General features: G+C 39.9%; 2 protein-coding genes across 5 annotated transcripts in view; one reads left to right on the top strand and one right to left on the bottom strand.

Moving 5' to 3' along the window:
• Positions 1-28: 28 nt before the first annotated feature.
• LOC148362075 (monoacylglycerol lipase ABHD2-like) lies at positions 29-21,004 on the bottom strand. 3 transcript variants are annotated; one of them, XM_088339509.1, is made up of 10 exons: positions 20,863-21,004; positions 13,698-13,905; positions 12,026-12,201; positions 10,212-10,379; positions 7,001-7,184; positions 5,080-5,172; positions 3,454-3,555; positions 1,457-1,526; positions 1,300-1,384; positions 29-562 (listed from the first exon to the last, which is right to left on the bottom strand). In XM_088339509.1, the coding sequence occupies exons 2-10, from the start codon at positions 13,895-13,897 to the stop codon at positions 336-338; spliced, it is 1,305 nt and encodes a 434-aa protein (XP_088195635.1). In that variant the 5' UTR covers positions 13,898-13,905; positions 20,863-21,004; the 3' UTR covers positions 29-335. The 3 variants fall into 3 exon arrangements, with proteins under 3 accessions (XP_088195635.1, XP_088195632.1, XP_088195636.1); XM_088339506.1 differs by lacking the exon at positions 20,863-21,004 and adding an exon at positions 20,439-20,681; XM_088339510.1 differs by lacking the exons at positions 3,454-3,555; positions 20,863-21,004 and adding an exon at positions 20,439-20,681.
• A 3,112-nt stretch (positions 21,005-24,116) lies between these two features.
• Positions 24,117-27,868, top strand: part of LOC148362074 (lactadherin-like) — a 35,656-nt gene continuing 31,904 nt past the window's right edge. For both annotated transcript variants that reach the window (XM_088339505.1, XM_088339504.1), the window contains exon 1: positions 24,117-24,302. In XM_088339505.1, the coding sequence (XP_088195631.1) occupies positions 24,233-24,302 (70 nt within the window). In that variant the 5' untranslated portion in view covers positions 24,117-24,232. The remainder of the gene's footprint in view (positions 24,303-27,868) is intronic.

The raw sequence follows: 27,868 nt of genomic DNA, 5'->3' as shown, positions 1-27,868 counted from the left end.
GCTGTATCCCGGGGGTATTCTGTTGCCAGAAATGTGCAAATTACAATGACTGCAACAAACCTTTTTTTTTAAACATAAACTAATAAGCGTCGGTTTCTTTCCCCCGCTTTAAGGCAATTTTGTGATACGGTCCCCCACTGGGGTAGGGATCGACGCTGTATCCCGGGGGTATTCTGTTGCCAGAATTTTGCAAATCACAATGACTGCAACAAACCTTTTTTTTTAAAACATAAACTAATTAGCGTTGGTATCTTTCCCCCGCTTTAAGGCAATTTCACGACGGGAAAGTATCGATGCCATATCCCGGGGGCGAGAGTCGGGTAGAAACGGCCTTTTTACACGTATTTCCATCGGGGCGAAGGGGAGAGCGAGGCTCCGCCCCCCGCCTTCTCCGATTGGGCGACGGGGGGCCCCCCGCTCTCCCATTGGCAGACGGCGTCGGCGAATTGCACCACCGCTTTGTCCATCCAGGTGAGGGAACGGGGGAAGAGGACCGCCCCCTCAAAGAAGCCAAGATGGCCGCCGTGTTGCGTCAGCGCGAAGATGACGTTGGGCATCTTGGCTGAAAACAAAAACTTTATGAGTCCGTCATCGTGTTTCAAAAATGTTTCCCTCCTTTTTTGTTTCTCTCTTTTTTTACTCGTTTTCTTTTTTCTTCTTTCATTTTATTTCCCTTACTGATTTTTCAGTTTTTCATGTTTTTTCCTTGTCTTTTCATTTCCCCCCCTTTTTCCCCACTCTTTAAAATTCTTCTTTTTTTTTCATCATTTTTTCTTTAAGTCTCTTTTATTTCATTTTTTTTCACTTATTTTCCCTCTTGTTTTCTTTGATTGTGTTTCTTTTTTCCTTTTGTTTTTTTTCTCTCTCTTCCATTTTTTGTTTTTTCTGTTTTTTTCTCTCCTATTTTCTTTCTCTTTTTTATTTTATTGTTTGCTTCCCCCCTATTTTCCTTTTTTCTTCCCTTTTTCTCTCTTTCCATGTTCCTTCTTTTTTAGTTTTTTCCCCTTTTTTCTCTCCTATTCACTTTTTTTAATTTTGTTGTTTGATTCCCTACTTTTTTCCTTTTTTCTTCCCTGTTTTTCTCTTTCCTTTTTCCTTTTTGTCCTTTTCCTCTTTTGATCAGGTCACTTTTTTAGCATAACCTTCTTGTGATACACAAATTTCTTCATCTCTCCTGTAAAAGACATCTTAAAAACATCATTTAAAGAGCGTTACATCACAAAATCATGCGGAGAAGCGTTGCAAGGGGTGGACATTCGCTAGGGACCGCTAGGCCGACCGGAAAGGGACACCACCGACCTGCTAGCGTGCGCGGGACGTCCAGCAGCGAGCGATGCACGAGCGGGTCGTCGTCGGCGTTGATCAGGAGGAGCGGCACCGTCACCTGAGCCAATTTCCAGTTTTGCCGCTAAATACCTTAGCCAGGATACGCGGCAACAACAAAATCGAGTCTCACGTTGTGCATATAGCGAAGGCAGCTTTCCTGCTTGTAGTATTCGTCCAGAGAGGCGTAGCCGTGGAACTTCCTGGAGTGGAAAACCAAAAGTCCGTTTATGGCGGAGAGCTTCGTCTCCATGGTTATCATGTTTTTTGCTTTTCAAATTGAATGACATCTTTTAGCAATAAAGTACTCCTGATAAGTCTGCTAAATTGTATGTCCACTATCTAAATACGACGATAGATATACCAGTACTACTAATATAGTACCACATCGCGACCTAATATATTGTTTTACTTTTATTTTGAAAAGAAAACAATATCACATGAATACTCAAGTAATAACATAATATAGAAATACTACTAAAGAAATACTACCCAAAAAAATCTACAGAAAAACTACACACTACACCTACAGAAATACTAGAGAATCCTGCTACAAGAATACACCAATGGAAAAACGACAAAAATAGAGTAATACTATAAAACTCAAGAAAAAATGAAGTGCTTAAAAACAGGCACCCCATCATATTTTAACTTTATTTTGAAAAGAAAACTTCATCCACAATAATATAATACAGAAATACTACAAAAATCTAACTACAAAAATACCACTCGCGAAATACTATTTCATAAATACTTCAAATATACAACTACAGTATTTCTGCAAAGATTCCCTAGAAATACAACAAAAATCCTACTACAAAAACTATAGTAATACTACATAAATACTGCTATAAAAATTCTAGAAAATCCAACTACAGAAATACTACTCACGAAATACTATTACATAAATACTACAAAGATACGACAGTATTTCTACAGAGATTCCCTAGAAATACAACAAAAATCCTACAACAAAAGTACGACAAAAACTTGGTAATAAAACAAAAATACTGCTTCAAAAATACTAGAAAAATCCAACTACAGAAATACCACTCGCAAAATACCATTACATAAATACTACAAATATTCAATGACAGTGTTTGTACAAAGACTTCCAAGAAATACAACAAAAAGCCTTCTGCCAAAGTACTACCAAAAATATAGTAATACTACATAAATACTGCTACAAAAATACTAGAAAATCCAACTGCAGAAATACTACTCACGAAATACTATTACATAAATACTACAAAGATACGACAGTATTTCTACAAAGATTCCTAGAAATACAACAAAAATCCTACAACAAAAGTACAACAAAAACTATAGTAATGCTTGATCAGTATTGCTACAAAAATACTAGAAAAATCGAACAACAGAAATACTACTGGCGAAATGCTATTACATCAATACTACAAATATACAACTACAGTATTTCAACAAAGATTCCCTAGAAATGCAACAAAAATCCTACTACAAAAGTACTACAAAAACTATAGTAATCCTACAAAAATTCTGCTCTAAAAATAGCCCAAAACACCTCATTCAGAAATACTACTACATAAATACAATTTTAAAAAAAATGACATATTCTATATCACAGAAACACTACAAAAAATACTACAGTATTCTACAAAAGTACTACAAAAATATGACTAAGTATAAAACTAATCGCTTCAAACAGATTCAATATATGATTCCATTCGAAAAAACCTCAAGGAGATTCCCTTTCAGCATTGACTTTAGCATTAGCGATAGCTAAACCACCCACATTTTGCTTCTCCCTTTAGCATCACTCAACTTCCATCTGAAACAAGATCTTTCCTGCTAATGTTAGCATTGACTTTAGCATTAGCTTTAGCTAAACCACCCACATTTTGCTTCTCCCTTTAGCATCACACAACTTCTGTCCAAAACGAGATCTTTCCTGCTAATTTGCTTTTAGCATTGACTTTAGCATTAGCACTAGCTAAACAAAGCAGATAATGCGGCTATACGATGCTTTTTGTTTTTAAAGCGACCCTACCACTGGAGAGAGAGGCATTGTGGGAGGTGGTTCAGCCAATAGCATACCGCCATTTTCCCGCAAAAACGTCTTAAGGCGGGGTCGCCGCATCCCGGGGGTCTCACCTCATGATGCTATCGTCGATCTGCATGAGCGACGTAGCGGCGCACAATTGGCTAAGATCGGCGGCGCTAATGTTGCTGGAGGCCACGCCCAGCAAGCTGTCCCTGCGCAAAAAAATGGCTAATTATGGAGCAGCTAACCATGTAGCAACTAACAATATAGCGACTAACCATGTAGCTTTTGACCACGTAGCCGCTAACCATGTAGCCGCTATTGATGTAGCCGCTATTGATGTAGCCACTGACCATGTAGCCGCTAACCATGTAGCCGCTGACCATGTAGCCGCTAACCATGTAGCAGCTAATGATCTAGCAACTAACGATGTAGCAACTGACGATATAGCGACTAACGATGTAGCGGCTAACCATGTAGCTGCTGACCATGTAGCCGCTATTGATGTGGCCACTGACCATGTAGCCGCTGACCATGTAGCCACTATTGATGTAGCCGCTAACCATGTAGCCGCTGACCATGTAGTCACTGACCATGTAGCCGCTAACCATGTAGCCGCTGACCATGTAGCCGCTGACCATGTAGCCGCTGACCATGTAGCGACTAACGGTGTAGCGGCTAACGATGTAGCTCCTGGCCATGTAGCCGCTAACCATGTAGCCGCTATTGATGTAGCCGCTATTGATGTAGCCGCTAACCATGTAGCCGCTGACCATGTAGCCGCTATTGATGTAGCCACTAACCATGTAGCCGCCAACCATGTAGCCGCCAACCATGTAGCCGCTAACCATGTAGCCGCTGTTGATGTAGCCGCTATTGATGTAGCCACTAACCATGTAGCCGCTGACCATGTAGCCGCTATTGATGTGGCCACTGACCATGTAGCCGCTGACCATGTAGCCACTATTGATGTAGCCGCTAACCATGTAGCCGCTGACCATGTAGTCACTGACCATGTAGCCGCTAACCATGTAGCCGCTGACCATGTAGCCGCTGACCATGTAGCCGCTGACCATGTAGCGACTAACGGTGTAGCGGCTAACGATGTAGCTCCTGGCCATGTAGCCGCTAACCATGTAGCCGCTATTGATGTAGCCGCTATTGATGTAGCCGCTAACCATGTAGCCGCTGACCATGTAGCCGCTATTGATGTAGCCACTAACCATGTAGCCGCCAACCATGTAGCCGCCAACCATGTAGCCGCTAACCATGTAGCCGCTGTTGATGTAGCCGCTATTGATGTAGCCACTAACCATGTAGCCGCTGACCATGTAGCCGCTATTGATGTATCCACTAACCATGTAGCCGCCAACCATGTAGCCGTTAACCATGTAGCCGCTATTGATGTAGCCGCTATTGATGTAGCCGCTGACCATGTAGCAACTAATGATGTAGCCACTAACCATGTAGCCGCTGACCATGTACCCGCTAACCATGTAGCCCCTGATCATGGAGCCAGTAACCATGTAGCCGCTGACCATGTAGCCGCTAAGCATGTAGCAACTAATGATCTAGCAGCTAACCATGTAGGAACTAACGAAGTAGCGACTGACAATGTAGCTGCTAACCATGTAGCCGCTAACCATGTAGCAATTAATGATCTAGCTACTAACCATGTAGCCGCTATTGAAGTAGCCGCTATTGATGTAGCCGCTAACGACATAGCGAAAGCTCACCTGTGAGACAAGACTAGCTTCTTCATCTTTTCCGCCAGGACGAAGTTGTAGAGCCGGCGGCATTGGTCCCACTGCAGAAATGTTTGTTGGGCTCTGGAAACAGAAAAATTGGATATCAGAGTTTTTTTTCAATTTCCTTCTCTAGCCATTCATTTTAGCCACATGTCGGCAAGCTATAGCTCATCATTAGACACTAGTATTAGCTGCTCCTCCTTTCCACAGCTGGATTTCGCGGAGTTTCAAGATTCAGACATCTGGCAATTTTTATTTTTTTTTGCTGTTTCCTTACCTAGCCACTCATGTTAGCCACTTGGCAGCAGACTATGATGTGCGTTAGCCGTTATTGTTATTGTTATTCCTTTCAAATCATTTCCCTTGTACAGCTGAAAGTCACCGATTTCCATCATTCGGGCATTTTTCACTTCACTGTTTCCTTCTTTAGCCACTTGATTTGGCTTTTGCTGGCCGGCTATGGCTCGTCATTAGATGCTATTGTTAGGTAGTCCTACTTCTTCCTTCAGTGTCACTTGCCTGTAAACACACTTTGCTGAGTTTTGTGATTTAGGAATCTGGCACTTTTTCCACTGTTTCTGTCTCTAGCCACTCGTGTTAGCCACTTTGTGTTAAGGTATGGCTCATTGTCATCCGCTATTGTTAGCAGCTCCTTTTTCATCTTCAGTGTCACTCGCCTTACACAAGTGAACATCACCGTGATTCATGAATCTCCCACTTTTATCACTCTTTCCTTCTCTAGTCACTCATCTTAGCCAATTAGGGGTAGGCTGAGGCTTGTTGCTGGCCGCTACTGTTATTGTTAGCTGCTCCTGCTTCGTCTTCAGTGTCACCCACCTTCCACAGCTACTAATGGAAGTAAACGTCACCAAGTTTTGTGATCCAGGCATTTTTTGCTTTTTTTCACACCGTTTCCTTCTCTAGCCACTTGTTTTAGGCACCTGGTGGCAGGCTATGGTTTGTGGCAAGCAGCTTTTGTTATTGTTAGCCGCTTCAAATCGTTATTCAGTTCCCACAGCTCCTCACGTAAGCAAACATCAGAGTCCCGTAATTGTGTTTCAAGCATCTGGCACTTCTTTCCCACTGTTTCCCTCTCTAGCCGCTCACTTTAAAGACTTGGCAGCAAGCTGTGACCCGCTGCTAGCCGCTATTACTATTGTTATCTGCTTCATCCTTCAGTGTTACTTGCCTTCCGGGACTAAATGTTCCTCAGTTCCGTGATTCAGGATTCTGGCATTTTTTTCAGCCGTTTCCTTCTCTATCGTTTGGGCCTCCGTAGTCTTCTGTTGCGGACATTTCAGCTCCATACTACACGACAACGACTTCTGGTGCTGAATAATTACACACTGCCGCTTCAAGCACGTCCAAAGCCGATTCTTAAGGAAGAAATCCAGCAAAGAAGTCGCTATCTTGCTGCTAGCACACACTTGTGAACTATTATTGATCATTTAAAAAACAAAAAAATCTGAGGAGCCGTTTGGGAGTTGAAAAAGACAGCTCTCCTCAGTGAGCCGAGCCAAAAGAGCCGCTTCTCTAAAAAGAGACTGATTTCCCATGACTACTCTGATAAAGCTGTCTCTTGGATGCGACTGTAGGGGGCAGTACCGCTCCACATGACGACTCAATAATGAGGACTGGAGCCAACATCAGCGTTATTTTTAAGCAGGATTTCTGTTTCCTCGTATAAAAGCATGCTCTTTCCAATAAGACTGCCGGGAAACACGGTCATGGCAACCATTTTCAAGTATTTTCAAGCACTGCACCCAAAATCTAAGCATTGTTCCCGACACAGAAATCATGACATTTAAATTCAAGCATTTAAGGATTTCGAGCACACGTACGAACCCCGAAACAAAAAAATCAATAGCTCGTCGGTATTCGAGTCGAGAAGAAAATCCCCTCCACCCACCTGAGGGCGCTGTAGCCCTGACAGACGCTGACGCAGCACAGCACTCGCTCCTGATTGGCCGGATCCTCGCCAAGAAATTTGCATACGATGTTGCCCCCTAGACTGAAGCCCACCACCACCAGTTGCGTCAGGGGGTACGCTCGCTTCACCTCCTCCATCATGGCCGCAAACTCCCACGTGCAGCCTCACATATGGAAAAAAACAAACGTTATCCTTCTGTCGTCCACCAGGGGGCACTACGCAGAAAAACATTCGTTGTATCGGAAGAGAATAAGGGAGAGAAAAGCTTGTCTGGTCTTTGTTAAAGAGACATATCTCTCGAAATCCCATCTGAAGCAGGGGGCCCATTTTGAAAATTCCTCACTCAAAGACAGTCAACGGCAATGGATCTTTGATGTTTATAACCGGCAACCTAGCTAGAATGGATCTTTAACATCTATTGCATTCTAGCTAGGATGTATCTTTAATAACCTCAACGGCAACCTTACTAGAATTGATCATTGACTTCTTTAGCCGTCTATGACAGCCTAGCTCGAACTAATCTTTGACATCAATAGCAACCTAGCTAAAAACTGATCTGAGACCTCTATAGCTGTGTATGGAAGCCTAGCTAGAAGGGATCTTTGCCATCTATTGCCATCTATGGCAGTCTAGCCTGTATGTATCTTTGACGTTGATAACTGTCAGAGGCAACCTAGGTAGAATGGATCAAAGACATCTATAAGTGTCTATGGAAGCCTAGCTAGAATGGATCTTTGACATATATTGCATTCTAGCTAGGATGTATCTTTGAGGACCTCAACGGCAAACTAACAAGAATTGATCGTTGACTCCTTTAGCTGTCTATGACAGCCGAGCTCGAACTGATCTTTGACTTATTTAGCCGTCTATGACAGTCTAGCCAGTATGTATCTTTGACGTTAACTGCCAACGGCAACCTAGCTCGAATGTATCTTTATCATCTAATGAATTCTAGCTAGGATGTATCTTTAATAACCTCAACGGCTACCTTACTAGAATTGATCTTTGACTTCTTTAGCCGTCTATGACAGCCTAGCTCAAACTAATCTTTGACATCAATACCCCTTAATGGCAACCTAGCTAAAACTGATCTGAGACCTCTATAGCTGTGTATGGAAGCCTAGCTAGAAGGGATCTATGACATCCATTGCCATCTATAGTAGTCTAGCCAATATGTATCTTTGACGTTGGTAACTGCCAATGGCAACCTAGCTAGAATGGATCAAAGACATCTATAAGTGTCCATGGAAGCCTAGCTAGAATGGATCTTTGACCTCTATTGTAATCTCGCCAGGATGCATCTTTGACATTGATAACCATCAATGGCAACCTAGCTAGATTTGATCTTTGACTTCTTTAGCCGTCTATGACAGCCTAGCTCGAACTAATCTTTGACATCAATAGCCCTCATTGGCAACCTAGCTAAAAAACTATCTGAGACCTCTATAGCTGTGTATGGAAGCCTAGCTAGAAGGGATCATTGCCATCTATTGCAGTCTAGCCTGTATGTATCTTTGACGTTAACTGTCAAAGGCAGCCTAGCTAGAATGGATCTTTGACCTCTATTGTAATCTAGCTAGGATGCATCTTTGACATTGATAACCATCAATGGCAACCTCGCTAGATTTGATCTTTGACGTCTATAGCCGTGAGTGGCAGCCTAGCAAGAATAGGTCTTTGAGGTCTATAGCGGTCATCGGCAACCTAGCTCAAATGTAAATTGACGCTTTAAGCTCTCGAATGCAGCCGAGGCTAGGATTTGTCTTCCAGACCTACAACTGTCCATTGCAACCTAGCTAGAATAGATGATTGCATCTATAGCGGTCAATGACACCCTAGCTAGAATGGATCAGAGACATCTATAAGTGTGTATGGAAGCCTATCTAGAATGGATCTTTGACCTCTATTGTAATCTAGCTAGCATTTATCTTTGACATTGAAAACCATCAATGGCAACCTAGCTAGATTTGATCTTTGACTTCTTTACCCGTCTATGACAGCCTAGCTCGAACTAATCTTTGACATCAATAGCCCTCAATGGCAACCTAGCTAAAACCGATCTGAGACATCAATAGCTGTGTATGGAGGCCTAGCTAGAAGGGATCTTTGCCATCAATGGCAGTCTAGCAAGGATGTATCTTTGGCGTTGGAAACTGTCAATGGCAACCTAGCTAGAATAGATCAGAGACATCTATAACGGTGTATGTAAATCTATCTAGAATGGATCTTTGACCTAAATTGTAATATAAATAATAATAATAATAAATAGGATGCATATGTGACATTGATAACCATCAATGGCAACCTAGCTCGAATTGATTTTTGACTTCTTTAGCAGTCTACGACAGCCTAGCTCGAACTGATCTTTGACATCAATAGCCCTCAATGGCAACCTAGCTAAAACCAATCTGAGACATCTATAATTGTGTATGGAAGCCTAGCTAGAAGGGATCTTTGATATCCATTGCCATCTATGGTAGTCTAGCCAGTATGTATCTTTGACATTGGTAACTGTCAGAGGCAACCTAGCTAGAATGGATCAAAGACATCTATACGTGTCTATGGAAGCCTAGCTAGAATGGATCTTTGACCTCCATTTTAATCTCGCTAGGATGCATCTTTGACATTGATAACCATCAATGGCAACCTAGCTAGATTTGATCTTTGACTTATTTAGTCGTCTATGACAGCCTAGCTTGAACTAATTTTTGATATCATCAGCCCTCAATGGCAACCTAGCTAAAACGGATCTTTGACATCTAATGCATTCTAGCTAGGATGCATCTTTTATGACCTCAACAGCAACCTAACGTGGATTGATTTTTGACTTCTTTAACCGTCTATGACAACACAGCTAAAACCAATCTGAGACATCTATAGCTTTGTATGGAACCCTAGCTAGAATGGATCTTTGACATCTATTGCCATCTATGGCAGTCTAGCCAGTATGTATCTTTGACGTTGATAACTGTCAATGGCAACCTAGCTAGAATGGATCAGAGACATCTCTAACTGTGTATGTAAGCCTAGCTAGAAGGGCTCTTTGACCTCTATTGCATTCTAGCTAGGATGCATCTTTGATATTGATAACCATCAATGCCAACCTAGCTAGATTTGATCTCCAGATGAGCTCATGTTTGCTGAATCGACGAGAAAAAGACGGGCTCGCGCGGTTCTTTCTTTCTCCTACCGTAAGTAAACATCCTGGGCGAGGTGAGTTCCACGTCCGGCAGCGCCCCCAAGTGGTTGAGGACGGCGCAGCGGTATCCCCGCCGCTGCGAGTGATGCACGAAAGTTCGGATGTAGTTCTTTTCGCTGTGGTTAGCGATTCCCGGGCAGATGGCCACGGTGGTGTCGGCTGAGGGAAGCGGAAAATAACAAAAAAACCACGGCGAGTTAGACTACTTTCCGGACACGGGGTCGGTACGGGTGCTTGAAATCCTCAAATTTCAAGGATCTGCTTTCAAAGTCAGGAAAATGCTGGTATTTTGGGTGGAGTGCTTGAAAAGGTTGCCATTGCCGTGTTTCTTGGCAGAACACGCAATAAATCACAGGTGTCAAACAGACAACACTCAGTGAAGCGCAAGAGAAAAACAAGCTGCAGGTTGAAATATGTCCACTTGATGGTGCCAAAGCCAGGTGCCTCGAACAAAGACACTGTACTTGTATTTATTTCTCTCTCTTTCTTTTCCACCCCTTTTCCCCCACTCTGTCTCTGTCTCTTTTACTCTCTGTGTCTCTCTTTGTCTCTTTCTCTCACTGTGTCTTTTAACCTCTTTTGCTCTAACTTCCTTTTCTCTCTTTTCTCTTTCTCTCTTCCTACCCTTCGCGCTTTTCTTTCTCTTTTCTCTCCTTTTGTCTTTCTATTTCTCTTTGGATTTCTTTCTTCCTCTCCCTTTCTTTTCCCCCTCTCTCACGACTTTTTATCTTTTGTTTCTCACGCTCTCTCCCTCTTTTTCTTTCTTTGTCCCGCCCTCTCTCCTTTTCCCTCCCTCTTTCTCTCATTTCTTTATCTCTCTTTTTCTTTCTCTTTTATCTATTAGTCCGGCCCCCGACAGAATGTTTGTTCTATCGTGTGGCCCCCGAGTTGAAATGAGTTTGACACCCCTGCAATAAATGAAGACTGTTTTGTCATGTGAAGTGCCACCGCCCCCTACTGGCCACACCTAAGAGGACAGCTCTATTTAGAAAACTAGCTCTTTCTGATCTCATAAGCTGCCCCTTTAAAATTTCTTACTAAAATGGGGTTTTTAAGGTTGTTACACCTCTTTCATGGCCAAATTTAAGCACTTTCAAGGACATCGTTTGGATTTTTCCAGTACCTTCGATAAAATTCCAGCGCCAATCGAAAATAACAAATATATTTTTGGTTGACTTTGATGACTAAAGAAGTGGCCATCTTGCTGCAAGCAGATCATTTGTGCTATTTTGAGCTGTTCCCAGCTATGATCTAGAATCCCTTTGTGTCAATGGGCTGCTATAAACTGACATACATTCTGCCATTCTGCTTCCACAGTGCACTGTTTAGTATGTAAAAAGCTCAAATTGTTTTATATTTTAAACATTTTTTGTAGATCTGTGAATATTTTAATTGCTATTTCCCGAAATGACTGAATCATTTGGTGCTTAACGGTTTACTATTATCGATAGTAAATCATTAAAAGATCACAAAAAATCAGAGGAGCTCTTTGGAACCCGAAAGAGTGAGCTGAGCTCAAAGAGATGGTTTTCTAAATAGAGCTGTCCAGTGAGGGGCGGTGGCGCTTCTTATGACTGAGCGCAGGCCTGCCGGCGTCATTTTCTGAATTGATGGTGTGCTCTAAAGAGTCAGACTTCCATTAAACACGTTAAGGCAACAATTTCAAGCACTTCACTCAAAACGCAAGCATTTTCCTGACCTATTCATGCATTTTCACGGATTTCAAGCACCCGTACGAACCCCGCTCCTAATAGCCTGGAAATGACAGATATTTTTGGAGGGTTAGTCTATTTTTAGCCAAGGACCTCCGGTGCAGTGGGGGCCCAGCGGCTGGAAGACGTCGTAACTGGCCGTGGCCCCGTCGTGGATGGGGAGGATCTTGCGGGCCCCTCGGGGCCGGGGGGTCCCCACTCGTCCCAATTTGCCGTAGAGCGCCGTCTGGATGTGGCCGCTCTTGCCCCACAGCAGGGGGGGAATGTATCTGCGGGGCGGGGGAGAATACCTCGGGTTACATCGTGACACTGACTCCACACTTGTTTTTGTGCAGATCCAGTCCAGCAAGAAGCGGCCCTTGGGCCACTCATGGCCCCTTAAGCTTTAGATTCCGGCCCACTGAATGAAACTAGTCAAATATAGAGTAGAACCCCAGGGACTGCAACATAAATCCATTCCCAAGCGGGGGTCTTAAAGTGATATTGGTGAATAATCAAGGATAGAAACCTACAGTTTTTTCCGAATGCGGTCCAAACCTCTGGTACCCCAGATAAAAAGATTCCGATATCAGTATATTACATGTAAGTACTACTTACCATGTAATATACGTGTAGTTGTTTTAAGAACTTACTAAATCAAAACACACATGGAAAAGATAATTGAAATGAGATTTACCTTGGGTGAGAATTTAGATGGTTCAGTGAAGTAGCGGGTGGATGCACACGGGGGAAGGAGATGGCAGATTCAAATGAAAACTGATATTGAAACTTCCACTTCACCTCTATTTGTAATCATTTCCCTTTTAGCAAGTGTAACACTGCGTGTGCCTTGTTTTGTATTTCATCGGCATTATTTCCATGGTTATTATGTTTTTTCTTTCCCATTTAGCATCATAGTAAATTAATTCAGAACAAAAAAAATACAATTTTAGCGCTGACTCAAGGGAGTTTCTACAAAGCACAATGAAGAGCTAGAAAGCCATTGTGGGAGGGAGTTCAGCTAACAGCTTATGGGCCTTTTCAAGATGCCATGATGTTAACCAATAGCAGACCGGTATTTTGGACCAATAGCAGACAGGAATCTGAGAACCAAAACTCGCATAACTATTTCATAATGTCCAAGTTTTAGAACACGCAAAATAATTTGCTGTTACTGTGGTATATTTGGGTAAATGCTGTAAAGCAGGGGTCTCAAACTCAACTGACTCGGGGGCGCCGGAGCTATGGTCTGGATGAGGGTGGGTCCAATCAGGTTTTCCACCTCTGATCAATTACTGTTCTCAGATATATTTTTAGAAACATTAATACACAAAATCTAAAACAAAAACTGTCAAGACTAGATATGAAAATCAATCCAAAATGTGAGCGAGTTGCAGGTAAAGGGAATCCATGTATGAGTTGACCACTAGATGTCGCCGTATTTCGTAGCTAATACCGCGAGTGCTTGTGTCGACAATGTTCTGTATTCTTTGGTTTGATTCAATTTTCCTTGCCGTGTAAATAAAACTTAGTTTGTTAGAATCAAACCATGTGCATCAGTTATTTGTGTGTATACATATTTTTCTTTTGGACTGATCAATCGTTATCGTTACCAATGAATTGCAAAATCGATCATTTATTAAAGCCAAAATACAATATTTTCCTTCGTGATAAATGACACTAGAGACAAACTTGTTCGTGTGGGAAACCGTGAGCACCACCTGCTGGCCGAATCGACGTCAAACCCAAGCATTTTCTCCCAAAAATTACACAACTTTCTACTCACTCTTTGGTCAAGAGGGGGCAGCATTTGAGCAGGTATCGGCTCAAGGGCGTGTCCTGGTGGCTGATCTCGGGAGGGCAGGGCGAACTCTTCAGGTTGAGGCAACGCACCAGGACGTAGAAAAGGGTCGCTGCCGCCGCCGCCAATTTCACGCCATCAAAAACGTCCGGAAGCTCCGAGCCGCCCTCCGCCAGCGGGGACATGGGAGCCACTGAGGACAGGAGACCATACGATTCATCACTAAAGGTTTGTAGGGGAACTGCACTGCCACAAAAGGATTTCCCGACCGCTGCTAACACCTCCAAAGAGTTAACCAATTGGAGAACTGTTTTTGAAAAGCATCAACAAAACCTGATCCGGTGACCGTGACATCATCACTTTAAAAGGAGAAGCGCGAACCAATTGGGCCTGGCCACCCCGAAGTCACGAGGCTTGGAAAGCCTCTGGTTCTCTCCGTCCCTGACGTCTGGATGAGAACAACCACCGGGAAGTCTCAATAGACTTGGGGGCCACCGGAGGTAGGGTCTGGGTTAGGTTGGGCCAAATCAAATGTTTGGAAAAAGTACTAAAGGAGTAATGAAACATTGTAAAAATTATGGAAAAAAATACTGAAAAGTAGTGAAATATAGTGAAACATTGTAAAATGTGTAAAAAAAAAAAAAAGGTGAAAGTATGGAAAGGATAATTAAACAAATGAAATATAGTGAAAAGCTATGGAAAAAGTACTAAAAGTAATGAAAGTAGCAAAATATAGTAAAACGTTTGGAAAAAGTACTAAGAAGTCATGAAACATTGTAAACAGTATGGAAAAAACACTGAAAAGTAATGAAAAATAGTGAAACATTGTGTCATATGAAAAAAAAACACTAAAAAGTAGTGAAAATGGTGAAAAGTATGAAAAGGGTAATGGAACTAATGAAGTACTAAATATAGTGAAAGTAGTAAAATATAGTAAAACGTTTGTAAAAGGTACTAAAAAGTCATGAAACATTGTAAAAAGTATGGAAAAAAATACTGAAAAGTAGTGAAAATTAGTGAGACATTGTAAAATGTGAAAAAAACACAGAAAAGTAGTGAAAAATGGTGAAAAACATGGAAAGGGTAATGAAACTAATGAAATATAGCAAAAGTATGTAAAAAGTACTAAAAGTAGTGAAAGTAGTAAAATATAGTAAAACGTTTGGAAAAAGTACTAAGAAGTTATGAAACATCGTAAAAAGTAGGGAAAAAAACACTGAAAAGTAGTGAAAAATGGTGAAAAGTATGGAAAGGGTAATAAAACTAACGAAACAGAGTGAAAAGTATGGAAAAAGTACTAAAAGTGGTGAAAGTAGTAAAATATAGTAAAATGTTTGAAAAAAGTACTAAGAAGTAATGAAACAATGTAAAAAGTATGGAAAAAACACTGAAAAGTAGTAAAAAATAGTGAAACATTGTAAAATGTGGAAAAAAACACAGAAAAGTAAAAAAAAAAGGTGAAAGTATGGAAAGGATAATTAAACAAATGAAATATAGTGAAAAGCTATGGAAAAAGTACTAAAAGTAATGAAAGTAGCAAAATATAGTAAAACGTTTGGAAAAAGTACTAAGAAGTCATGAAACATTGTAAACAGTATGGAAAAAACACTGAAAAATAATGAAAAATAGTGAAACATTGTGTCATGTGAAAAAACACACTAAAATGTAGTGAAAATGGTGAAAAGTATGAAAAGGGTAATGAAACTAACTAAATATAATGAAAGTAGTAAAATATAGTAAAACGTTTGGAAAAAGCACTAAGAAGTCATGAAACATTGTAAAAAGTATGGAAAAAAATACTGAAAAGTAGTGAAAATTAGTGAGACATTGTAAAATGTGAAAAAAACACAGAAAAGTAGTGAAAAATGGTGAAAAACATGGAAAGGGTAATGAAACTAATGAAATATAGCAAAAGTATGTAAAAAGTACTAAAAGTAGTGAAAGTAGTAAAATATAGTAAAACGTTTGGAAAAAGTACTAAGAAGTTATGAAACATCGTAAAAAGTAGGGAAAAAAACACTGAAAAGTAGTGAAAAATGGTGAAAAGTATGGAAAGGGTAATAAAACTAATGAAACAGAGTGAAAAGTATGGAAAAAGTACTAAAAGTGGTGAAAGTAGTAAAATATAGTAAAATGTTTGGAAAAAGTACTAAGAAGTCATGAAACAATGTAAAAAGTATGGAAAAAACACTGAAAAGTAGTAAAATGTGGTGAAACATGATAAAATGTGAAAAAAAAACACTGAAAAGTAGCGAAAAACGGTGAAAAGTATGAAAGGGTATTAAAACTATTGAAATATAGTGAAAAGTATGGAAAAAGTACTAAAAGAGGTGAAAGTAGTAAAATATAGTAAAACGTTTGGAAAAAGTACTAAAAAGTCATAAAACATTGTAAAAAGTATGGAAAAAAAGACTGAAAAGTAGTGAAAAATATGGAAAGGGTAATGAAACTTATGAAGTATATTGAAAAGTATAGAAGAAGTACTAAAAGTGGTGAAAATAGTAAAATATAGTAAAACGTTTGGAAAAAGTACTAAGAAGTCATGAAACATTGTAAAAACTACGGAAAAAACACTGAAGTAGTGAAAATGGTGAAAAGTATGGAGAGGGTATCAAAACTAATGAAATATAGTGAAAAGTATGGAAAAAGTACTAAAAGTAGTGAAACATAGTGACAACTCATATTGGAAAAAACACAGGAAATAAGTGCAAAATAAGGAAAAATATGGAAAAGGTATTTCAAGTACCGAGAAAGTACTGAATTGTAGTTAAAGGTATAGAAAAGAAACACTGAAAGAAAAATAGTCAAACATATGGACAATGTACGGAGAAAATAGAATAGAATAGAATAGAATAGAATATACCTTTATTGTCATTGTTACAAAATGGGTTAACATATTGTGACAACGAAATTGGGCATGACACTCCAGTTTCACACATTCACAGTGAGGTAAAAAACCCAAGAAGATAAAGTTATAGTTCTAATTGACACAAAATTTACGCAAGAAATGTCGGCATGTAGGATGTTACGTACACTTTGGTATGGTAAGGGTTTGTGCAATATGCATTTGGTGCAAAAATAGTGAAAACATACGGAAAAGTATGGAAAAAAGAACACTGAAACAAAGAGAAAATGATCAAAAGAGTCGTGAAAAAAGAAAAATGCGGAAAAAGTACGATAATGTGAGTATGACTAAAACACTGAAAGTAGCAATAAAGAGAAAATGGCGTGGAAATAGCGAAAAGTCTGGAAAAAGGACTATTATGTAATCAAATATAGTGAAAAGTATGGAAAAACACTGAGCAGGAGAAAAAAGTACTCAAACGTCGTGAAAGATTGTAAAAGTATGGCAAAAACCCTGAAAGTACACAAAATAGAGAAGGGTATGGAAATCATACTCAAAAATAGGAAAAAATGCAGAAATGAAGAATGTTGTACGCGAAGGGATCAAGATTTGTGGCTAATGAAGCGTGCGTGCTAGCACGTTAGCCAAACGGCCCTTGTCTGAGGAAATTCTCTTGTCCGGCCGAAAAAAAAAAAAAATCAGCTGCCAGACACATGACTCAGGAGTTTACGGGCGCTTCTACGGCAAATTCAAGCACTTTCAAGGCCCAATTATTGAGGAAGAAATCCAGCGCCGGACAAAAGAACGTTTTTGTTGTTGTTGACTAAAATAAGGGGGCTATCTTGCTGCTAGCACATACCGTGTTTTCCGCACTATAAGGCGCACCTAAAAGCCTTTATTTTTTTCAAAAGCTGACCATGCGCCTTATAATACAGTGCGCCTTATTTATGGATCAACATTAAATCGCAAAGTCTTGCAACTAAAGCAAGCAGCCGCCGACTTGATTTTCCCCCGAAGGCGAAGTCGTCCGCGGTGTATGCTGGGATTTATTTACCGGCGTTTCATTGGCTAACCAATGTGTCAATCATCACTTGAATGGATCACTATTGGCTAAAGTTATTCGGAGGTCAAGGGGAGGATCCTTTTTATTATTTACAGGCTGGCATTGGCTTGAACGGCAAAACAAAGCCTGCAATTGGCCCAAAAAGACGTGTCAATCATCAGTTGAATCGATGACTATTGGCTAAAGTTATTCGGAGGTCAAGAGGCGGATCCTTTTAATAATTTACAGGCTGGCATTGGCTTAAACGGCAAAACAAAGCCTGCAATTGGCCAAAAAAGATGAATGCGTATAGCACGTGGCTGACGGCATAGAGAAAGCATTTTTTACTATTTTGTATTTGTAAGTACTTTATTCTCCTGGATTTACTACCCTCACGGATATAAGAGGGCATTGGCTGCACATTATTATGAACACAACGACTTCGGTGAGCTACTCCGGGTTTTATATTGTTCCTGTATCTTGTTTCAGACTGAACTCGATGTTTCTGTGATAAGCGGTGCAGATAATGGATGGAATGGAGTGTCTATTTTTAAATTAAACTCAATTCCAAGTGTTTATTGTCATATGCACAGTAAAGTTGCGAGCGAAAAAGAAAATAGAAACTAAGGAATGGTTGGCCTTTCTTGAATCCCAAGACTTTAACCTTCCGAATGATGGAACGATGCATTTGAGTGACATCGTACGGACACCGCATCCGCACGTGTTCTCGACACGTATTTGCGTCTTTGCAAGCTTCGGGAATGTTAAGGGGGTAATCAGTTGGACTGAACGATCTGACTGTTTTGTCCACGTTCCCATTGGAGCGCCTTATAATCCGGTGCGTCTTATGTATGTCAAAAATAGGACCAAAAACTATTTTTTCGGGGTGCGCCCTATAACCCGGTGCGCCTTATAGTGCGGAAAATACGGTACTTTTGGCTATTTCGAGCTGCTCCTATTCATGATCTATTTGCGTCAATGGGCTGCTATAAACTGACATGAATTCTGCCTTAACAATGCACGCGCAGCTAAAATAGAAACACATAAATGGCTTTATCAGTATAATACAAGTTTTTCAGAAAATCTGTGTCTAAATTGGTTCCAATAGAATTGTAAAAAGGTTTTCATTTTTGATTTTATCATTTATTTATAGTATAGCATCATTTTGATTTTATTGTTACACATTTTCAGGGATTTGGTGTTGTTGTTTGACTTTAAATCTGTTCAGTGTTAAAAAAACTAAAGTAGTTTTGCATATTACAAAAATCTTTTGTAGATCTGTGAATATTTCAATTTGTATTTCATGTGTTTTGCAGGGATCCCGTTGCCAAGGCAGGCGTCACTTTGACACACTTTAAAAAACAATTATCAATTTAATTTGTGGTCTATCGAGTCAGACTGCTGATAACTTTGGCAATGGCAACAATTTCAAGCACTTCACCCTAAATTCAAGCGTTTCCCTAACCTTGAAAACACAGCATTCAAATTCAAACATTTTTAAGGATTTCAAGCATCCGTACGAACCTTGTTGAATTTTGAAACGATTTTATTTCCAATTACTGTCATTTTCACTTCGTGGTTCCGGTTCCAGATCTTTCCAAATAAATTGATTTCAATTGAATTGTCTTAATTGACAAATGAACGTGGTGAAACATTGTATGCAAGGAGATTAGACATGTCACTCCAGGGTAAAATAAAAATAAAATAAAAGACTATCAGAATAAATAGGCACCTTGTTATAATTATAACACTTAGAATGGCAGCCAAAGCTCGCAGCCAAGCGGCTAACAATGACAATAGCAGCGAGCTATAGTCTGCAGCCAAGTGGCTAACCTGAGTGGCTAGAGAAGGAAACAGTGGTGACAAAAATCACCTAATTCATGGCACACGGCGACATTCAGCTGAGGAAGGTAGGTGACACTGAACGACGAAACAAAAGCGGCCAACAATGACAATAGCAGCGAGCTATAGTCTGCGGCCAAGTGGCTAACCTGAGTGGCCAGAGAAGGAAACAGTAGGGAAAAAGCACCTAATTCATGGCACACAGCGACATTCAGCTGAGGAAGGTAGGTGACGCTGAACGACGAATCAAAAGCGGCTAACAATGACAATAGCAGCGAGCTACAGTCTGCAGGCAAGTGGCTAACCTGAGTGGCTAGAGAAGGAAACAGTGGTGACAAAAATCACCTAATTCATGGCACACAGCGACATTCAGCTGTGGAAGGTGGGTGACACTGAACTACGAAGCAAAAGCGGCCAACAATGACAATAGCAGCGAGCTATAGTCTGCAGCTAAGTGGCTAACATGAGTGGCCAGAGAAGGAAACAGTGGGGAAAAAGCACCTAATTCATGGCACACAGCGACATTCAGCTGTGGAAGGTGGGTGACACTGAACGACGAAGCAAAAGCGGCTAACAATGACAATAGCAGCGAGCTACAGTCTGCTGCCAAGTGGCTAACATGAGTGGCTAGAGTTGGAAACAGTGAAAAAAAAAGAGACTGACCGGACCTGGTGTCTATTACATTTTAAGTTAAAAATGGACCAGTTTGGAAAAAGGAAACCCCAAAACAACAGGTTTTTGGACTGCATTTGCTCCACAAAAAAACAATTAGCATCTTGTAATCCAATATGACGGGCTCTTGAGAAATCACGTGACCCTCGGAAGCCTCTGTGTGAGTTCATTGTCAATTCATGAGTCGTGACGTCACTGGGAGTAACTTTAAACCAGGAAATAAATATCTGTGTTTACTCGAAGTGAGTTTAATACTTTACCAACTTATATGAGCATAATAAATATATGAAACAAGAATTAAAAGTTATGAAACGTTTTTAAATACCTGTTGCTGGCTTCTCGCTCGTTCGGCGGCGAGTTCAATGGCATCAGAAGCGCTCCAAACTCGTCTTCTTTACCCCTTTTTTTCGACGTCACTAAACTTTAACGACACTTTAAGGAGAAACGTTTCATTTTGAAGAATTTAAAATCGTATTTTCCTCGTAAGCGCTTCTCTTCGGTTCCGCCCTCGCTCGTGTTTACAGCCCCGGCTAAAGGGAGCCACTCCGGATGCGTTCAAGCCCACGCAAAGAAAAAAAGAAAAGAAAAGAAAACTCGTGGGTTACCACGCCCACGATCCAAGTTAAATGTCTACTGATGACAAATGATGACGGTTATGAGTTGACACACCCTAAAGGATGAGCCACGCTACATTTTTTTCATTTTTATAAATATCCCGCAGCGAAAGTTGTGGGGAAAGTTTCACTCACCTTATTGACAGCGTGATTTCCTGCTGTTTTTTAATGCAACACGAGTAGTTCACTTCTAACTTTAATTTTGGCGCTCGTTTGTAGTTTTTTTTTTAAAATGTATTTAAAATGTATTATTGATACATTACTCGCGTGAGGTCACTGATAGTTTGCCTTTTTTGTTTCTTCTGTGTGACGTCAAAAATACTTTCGTTTTTGTGAACTCGCGTCATTTCTTCTTTGTGACGTCACAAATAGTTTTAAAACATGGAGTTACCCGTGTTATTTCCTTTGGTTGATGTTAGAAATATCTCTTTTCCTCTGTATGACATCACAAATAATTTCTCTTTTTTGATCGACCCACTCGCATTATTTCCGATATTAAAGTCAAAATTAGTTTATCTTTGATTAAGCGATTACAGTCCTTTGTGACGTCACAGATATTTTTTTCATTGTTTAAGCGTTTGACTGGCGTTATTTTCTCTTTGTGACTTCACAAATAGTTTGTTTTTACTTCATTAATTACTTGTGGTTTTTTTTCTATATGTAATGTCACAAAATCGCTTTTGGGATCAATTAACTCCTATTATATCCTCTATGCAATGTCACCTTGTTTGTTCAGAAATACATAGATATATAGATAGATAGATAGATGTCTAGATGTCTAGATGTCTAGATAGATAGATAGATAGATAGATAGATAGATAGATAGATAGATAGATAGATAGATAGATAGATAGATAGATAGATAGATAGATAGATAGATAGATAGATAGATAGATAGATAGATAGATAGATAGATAGATAGATAGATAGATAGATAGATAGATAGATAGATAGATAGATAGATAGATAGATAGATAGATAGATAGATAGATAGATAGATAGATAGATAGATAGACAGCTGTCTAGCTAGATGGATAGATAGACAGATTTACTCTATTTAATGTCACCTTGTTTGGACAGACAGACGGACAGACAGACAGACAGACAGACAGACAGACAGACAGACAGACAGACAGACAGACAGACAGACAGATAGATACTGTAGATATGTGAAGTCACAGAGACCGACCAATTTATTTAGCAGATATTTGGGGAAACAATCCAACTTATTTTCAATTAAAAATGTGTCAAACGGCATCTTGCGTCAATTGGTGAGTTAATTGCTACATTTGTTTGGATTAATATATATTTCAACATCATGTCACCAGCATACAGCTCAAAATTCGCTTTTCAACTGGAATTTCTACATTTTATTGTTATCATTGTACTTTCTTTCAATTTCAACTACCTTTTATAGTATTAGTAACCTTTATACTTTTGTGAAAAAAAAATCAGGGATTAAAAGAAACCGTCATGCAAAAAAATGAAACTATCTCGCGATATATTGCATTATTTTTCCACTTTCTGCAATAGACATACTTGTATTAGCCGGTAGGAGGCGCTATAGTACTGTCTACAGGGTCCGATTAGAGCTGCTCAATACATTACTGTAAAGTAGTTGTTTATTGGCAAAGTTGAAATCAAATAAACGCATTCAAAGTATTAAAATGATGGGGATATTTCCCAAAAAATGTTTTAGCTTCGTCTATCGAAGATCAAGATCAAAACGAGTTTCTGTCTTCTTCAATTAGAAGTGCATTCTTTCCCCCCTTAGGAATGTAGTCACGAGGAAAACGACTTGAAAGTCAACATTAAAGGTAAAGCGACAGTGTGTAATAACTCACCACTCTTGGTCAAGGCTGTTATACGAAGCTCACTTTACGGATAGTGGAAGAATCAACTGAAAAGGTCAGTAAATCATTGCAAGATCGAAGCAGAATTTGTCAGGCTTGAGTGGCTAGAGAAGGAAACATTGGGGAAAAAGTGCCGGATCCCAGAATCACGGACCTCAGCCACGTTCTAGCTTCAGAGGGCGAGTCATACAGACAGGCAAAGCAGGAGCGGCTAATGATTCGAATAGTGGCGAGCCATCGCCTGAAGCCAAATGGCTTACATGAGTGGCTAGAGAAGGAATTAGTAAAAAAGCACCTAATGCCTGAATCACAGAATTCGTTGACGTTGCAGATGTGGAAGGCAAGTGACACAGAAGGATGAAGTAGAAGAAACTAAGAATCAGATTAGCAGCGAGCCATTGCCTAGAGCCAAGTGGCTAACATGAGTAACTAGCGAAGGAAACCGTGAAAAAAGCACCAAATGTGTGAATCACAAAACTATGTGACGTTCCAGATGTGGAAGGGGAGTAACACAGAAAGATGAAGCCGAACCAGCTAAGAATAATGTTACCGGCAAGCCACAGCCTGCAGCCAAGTGGCTAACTTGCATGGCTAGAGAAGGAATCCGTGTAAGAAGGTCAAGTATGCCTGAATCACAGAACTTGATGAAGTTCCACATGTGGAAGGCGAGTGACACTGAGGGAAGAAGCAGGAGCAGATGCAAATAGCGACGAGCCATAGCCTGAAGCCAAGTGGCTAGCATGAGTGGTTAGAGAAGAAAACAGTGTAAAAAAAGTCATAGATGCCTGAATCATGGAACTCGGCGACATTCGATTGCATGAACAGCTGTGGAAGGCGAGTGACACGAAAAAGACCAGCTAACAATAACATTGGAAGCAAGTCATAACAAGCAGCTAAATGGCTAACATGAGTGGCTAGAGGAGGAAAGAGTGGTAAAAGAAGTTAGTATCACACGCAGAGCTCAGCTGTGTGCTGTAATAAAAACAATAGTAAAATACATTACAAAAATAAGAGACGGAATACAATATAATAAAATACTAAATTTATTTTATAAATGCAATTAAACATCAAGGAGTCATACATAAACACTCAACCAATAGGCAAATAGTTCGATCCACCTTGGCCCGCCCACTTATTTGAATAACAATTAATACTGACGGCGCTTAAAACAGAATAGAATAGAATATTCTTTATTGTTATTAAAAGAGGTGGTTATAATATATTCATAAAGCACTTAATATGCGGTTTTTTATCTTTTATCATACTATTTATTCATTGTTATTTTACTTTTATTTACCTTATATATGCGTTCTGAATTTATAATAGCAAAATTAATTTAGTTTTTGTCAGGCTTCCGTAGGTCAACGAAAGACACGTGACTTTCACCATAAACAAGTTTTCCCTATCAACAGTGTTAGAGTCATTTTGGGGGCGTGGTTATCACATCAGGGGCTGCTCGTGATTGGCTGACCGCTAACACGCACGTGCCCCACTCTATAAAAACCGGGGCTTGTTGCTTTCTGGGCACAGGCTCCGTGTGAACGCCGAAAAATCACACGAGTTGTTAAAAAAGAAGTACAATAAAAATATTATCCTCCCCGCCCCCAAGAAGACTATTACCTCGTTTTTCGGTATATGAGAGGCTGTCAGAAATGAAGGAACAAGCGTTGTTGTTCTTTTTCCTGCAACTTGCGACACTTCAATTCTTCCCCGGCGTCAACGGTAAGTTAACCACCTTTTCCGTTTCAATTTCAGGCATGAAAGTTACCATTTAAACCACTAGTCGTGGTTTAATGTCTTATTTAGGTGACGGAATTAAAACCAATTTCCTGCCATTTTAGTCGTAAAAGCAGGACGCTGAGAATGAGACGTTCAGGTGACTTCATTCAACGTAGGGCAAATCACTTGTCCAATTATTCTTGGGCAAAAATCAAACATTAGCCGCAGGTTTATCTACGAGATTAGAAAGTCAACCCCCTTAAGCGATGGTCGTGTGTTGTGTCCCCTTTTGTAGTACAGAGTGAGCCATTGTACACATGTCCGGCGTGAACGACATGCCGCTGGCGTTTGGCTTTGTTCGCCCTTGAATGCATCAAACACATTGAGGCCGATCTGTGAAAATGGGCCGATTATCTTTCGACTTTTTTATCTTGCATGTCAAGAATTAGGAAGAATAATTAATAAATGCTTTAAGAATGTTTTTTTTTTATTCTGTGTCTATAAGGGTGGATGAAATGGCAAAAATATTGTATAAGCATTTTGTTTCAAAATTCTCAATCTTTATTTGATCATGTTTCATTACGATGGGTGACAAGCACATATGAGTTTTTTTTCTGGTTTTCTTTATAAAAAAATTTAGTATATACTTTCTAGAAATATTTTAATTGAATTAGGGCAAAGCTTTGTCGAAATTAATATGAATTAACCTTTTGGGCATTGACACATTAATTAATGGCTTGTGGCCGTGTGCACAATGCTAGCGTTAAAAACATTTATTTTATTTTACTAGTCGTTGGCACATCTCTGACCATTTTCCTTTCATTTTCTTTTTAAAATTATATTATAGGATCCACTCTGGACAAGTTTTAATTAAAATAGTGCGAAATTAACATGGTTACGTTGGGTATTAATGCAAAGACATTACCATTAGCGGCTAGCGGCGGTGTACACAAAGTTAGCATGATTAATAAATAAAAAAATGTTTTGAGATGACTATTTGCCCCATCTGACCATTTGCCTTATGTTTTCTGCAAAAAAAGCAAAATACTCATTTCAAACAGTGCAAACATTTGTCGAAATGTGCATGGTTTAACATTTGCCATGGCTACAAAAACATTAGCATTAGCGAGTATCAGCTGTGTGCACAATGCTAGCATTAATAATTTTAAAATGTATTATTATTGTAGCTGAAGTCAAGATTTGGATTTACTCCCACATTTTCTGGTCTCGCATTATTCTAAAAACGAAATTTTAATTAATATATAACACAAGTTAAGAAGCGATAGCTAGCTATTTTACACCTCTGTCGCGTAAAGATGACGTCACAAACACCCTGGGGAAATTGTGACGTGATCATCATCCGTCAGTGTTCTCAAAATGGCCGCCCCTAAAGACTACTATTGCTTCCTAACTTGTTTTACGAAACGTTTCGACGAGTAGAGGAATACAGAAGATAACATTGTTGAAGAATTATTTTAAGGTACAAAAAATTCAAAACAAATGCTTGTCCTTGGTTGAAAACGGAATAGTTCCAGACTAAACATAAACCGAGGAAGCGTAGAAGGTTAGCGGCTAGCTCATTTCAATTTATCTTGACTTTGTTGGGTTCAAGGCGGTTACCAAATCAAATTGAAATGTAAATAAACATTTAAAGTTTTGTGTGGAGGTTGGAGTCGTGATTCCAGTCACTGCAGTTCCCTCGGCATCTTTCATCGGTCAAATACTTCAATGGTTTTTACCGACCATAATTGTTTTGCTTTTAGAGACAGGAAGTGAGGCCGAATTATCGGCGGATAAAAATGTGCTCCAGGTTCATTGACTTGCATTGAATGTCAAATAGATTGAGATGAAAACAGTTTGCTCTCGTTTTAAACGCCAGAAACAACTCAAATCTACTATAGAAAACGGTTGATTTTGACAACATTTGCGTCAGGATTATAGACTACTGTAGAAGTGCCTAAAATATATTTGCAGATGAAACTGTTTGTACTGTACTTCCAAATGTCTCTACATACCAAAGTTTCAGGTCACAAAGTACCTTAACAGGAAAATATTGCCTCTAGTTTACAAAGTCAAAAACACAGTACAGTACGCGCTGCTGCTATGAACTGCTTCAAGAGTTTTCCCCCAACGTACAAGAACTGGCTATGGCTTTAAATCTGCCTGGCATGCGTGTATCCCGGCATGCTCTTCGTGTCACCGTCACTGTTCAGGGTTCACAGACGAAGAGGGGTTCTGGCAAGATGTCGAGAGGGGGACGCAGCTATCATTCAGATTCAGATTCAGATCTACTTTATTGTCATTCTAGTACACGTGTATACAGAACGAAATGTCGATGCATCTGACCCCCACAGTTTCCTTGAATGTACAGATATAAATAATGTTGTATTGTATTTTGGCTACGTATAGTATTTTACCATAGTGCCGATAGTGCAAGAAGAGTAGCTAACCAGATGTGCAAAATGGGCAGTCAGGTTACCAAGTCAGGTACACAGTAACATTAACACTGTAACAATAACGCTGTAATTACAATGGTGCAGAGAGCAATGTGCAAGGAGTGGCAAGCTATAAAAAAAAAACTGCCAGTAGTGCAAAAAGTCAGATTAGCAGCCGTTTAGATTTAAGTTAACTATATGTTAGATTGACCATTTAACAGTCTAATGGCCAGGGGGACTAGACTATTGCGGAGCCTGGTGGTCCTGCACCGCACACTTTATTTATCCATCCATCCATTATCTGCACCGCTTAACCTCAGTGGGGTAACGGGGGTTGTGGAGCCCATTCCCAGCTATCTTCAGGCTTCAGTGGGACACCCTGAACTGGTTGCCAGCCAGTCGCAGGGCACACCTAGGGGACAATTTGGACCGGCCAATTAACCTAACGTGCATGTTTTTGGAACGTGGGAGGAAACCGGAGTGCCCGGAGGAAACTCGCGCAAGCACAGGGAGAACATGCAAACTCACACTAGAGGTTCCATTTCATGACCTCAGACCTGTGCCGCTGACCACTGCGCCGCTATGCTACCTTAGCTATCATTCAATCGGCCCAAAATAAATACATTTTAGCAAATTTCCACAAAGAATTTGTGGAAAGGAATCGCCTGGAAAAAATGTTAAAAAGTCAGGCTATCGCTACGGCTCCCTTGCGCATTTCCCACGGATTGTCAAATGCCGGCAAAAGCAGACGTCATTAGATCAGTTTTTCAAGAAACGCCATAGAAAATGTTCATTATTTTCTTTATTCTTCGTTTTTTTGAATGATGTGGTTCTCTTTTGTTTATTGTGCTGTCATCTCATTTTAGCATGTATTTGTTTCATGTAAAGTTTAATTTATTACGATTCTTTTATGATTAATTACTAATTGGGTATATGTTGGAATTTTGATAATTAACCGCAAATGTAACTATTTGCCTAATTTGCGTACGGGGTGTTTTTATTAAACAAAAACATTGGCAATTTTAAAAAAGACCTGCATTACTATTTTTGATAGATTTTTTTAAAATTTGGGTGAAATGTATTTGACTTAGGCGTGCATCCCGGTGTGTGTGGTGGGTAGATCATTTGGACTTT

This window comes from Urocampus carinirostris, chromosome 7 (genome assembly GCF_059441175.1).
Source record: "Urocampus carinirostris isolate Australia breed hairy pipefish chromosome 7, RoL_Ucar_1.0, whole genome shotgun sequence".
In the NCBI taxonomy this organism is placed as follows: domain Eukaryota; kingdom Metazoa; phylum Chordata; class Actinopteri; order Syngnathiformes; family Syngnathidae; genus Urocampus; species Urocampus carinirostris.
This window is presented reverse-complemented; position numbering and strand designations above follow the sequence as displayed.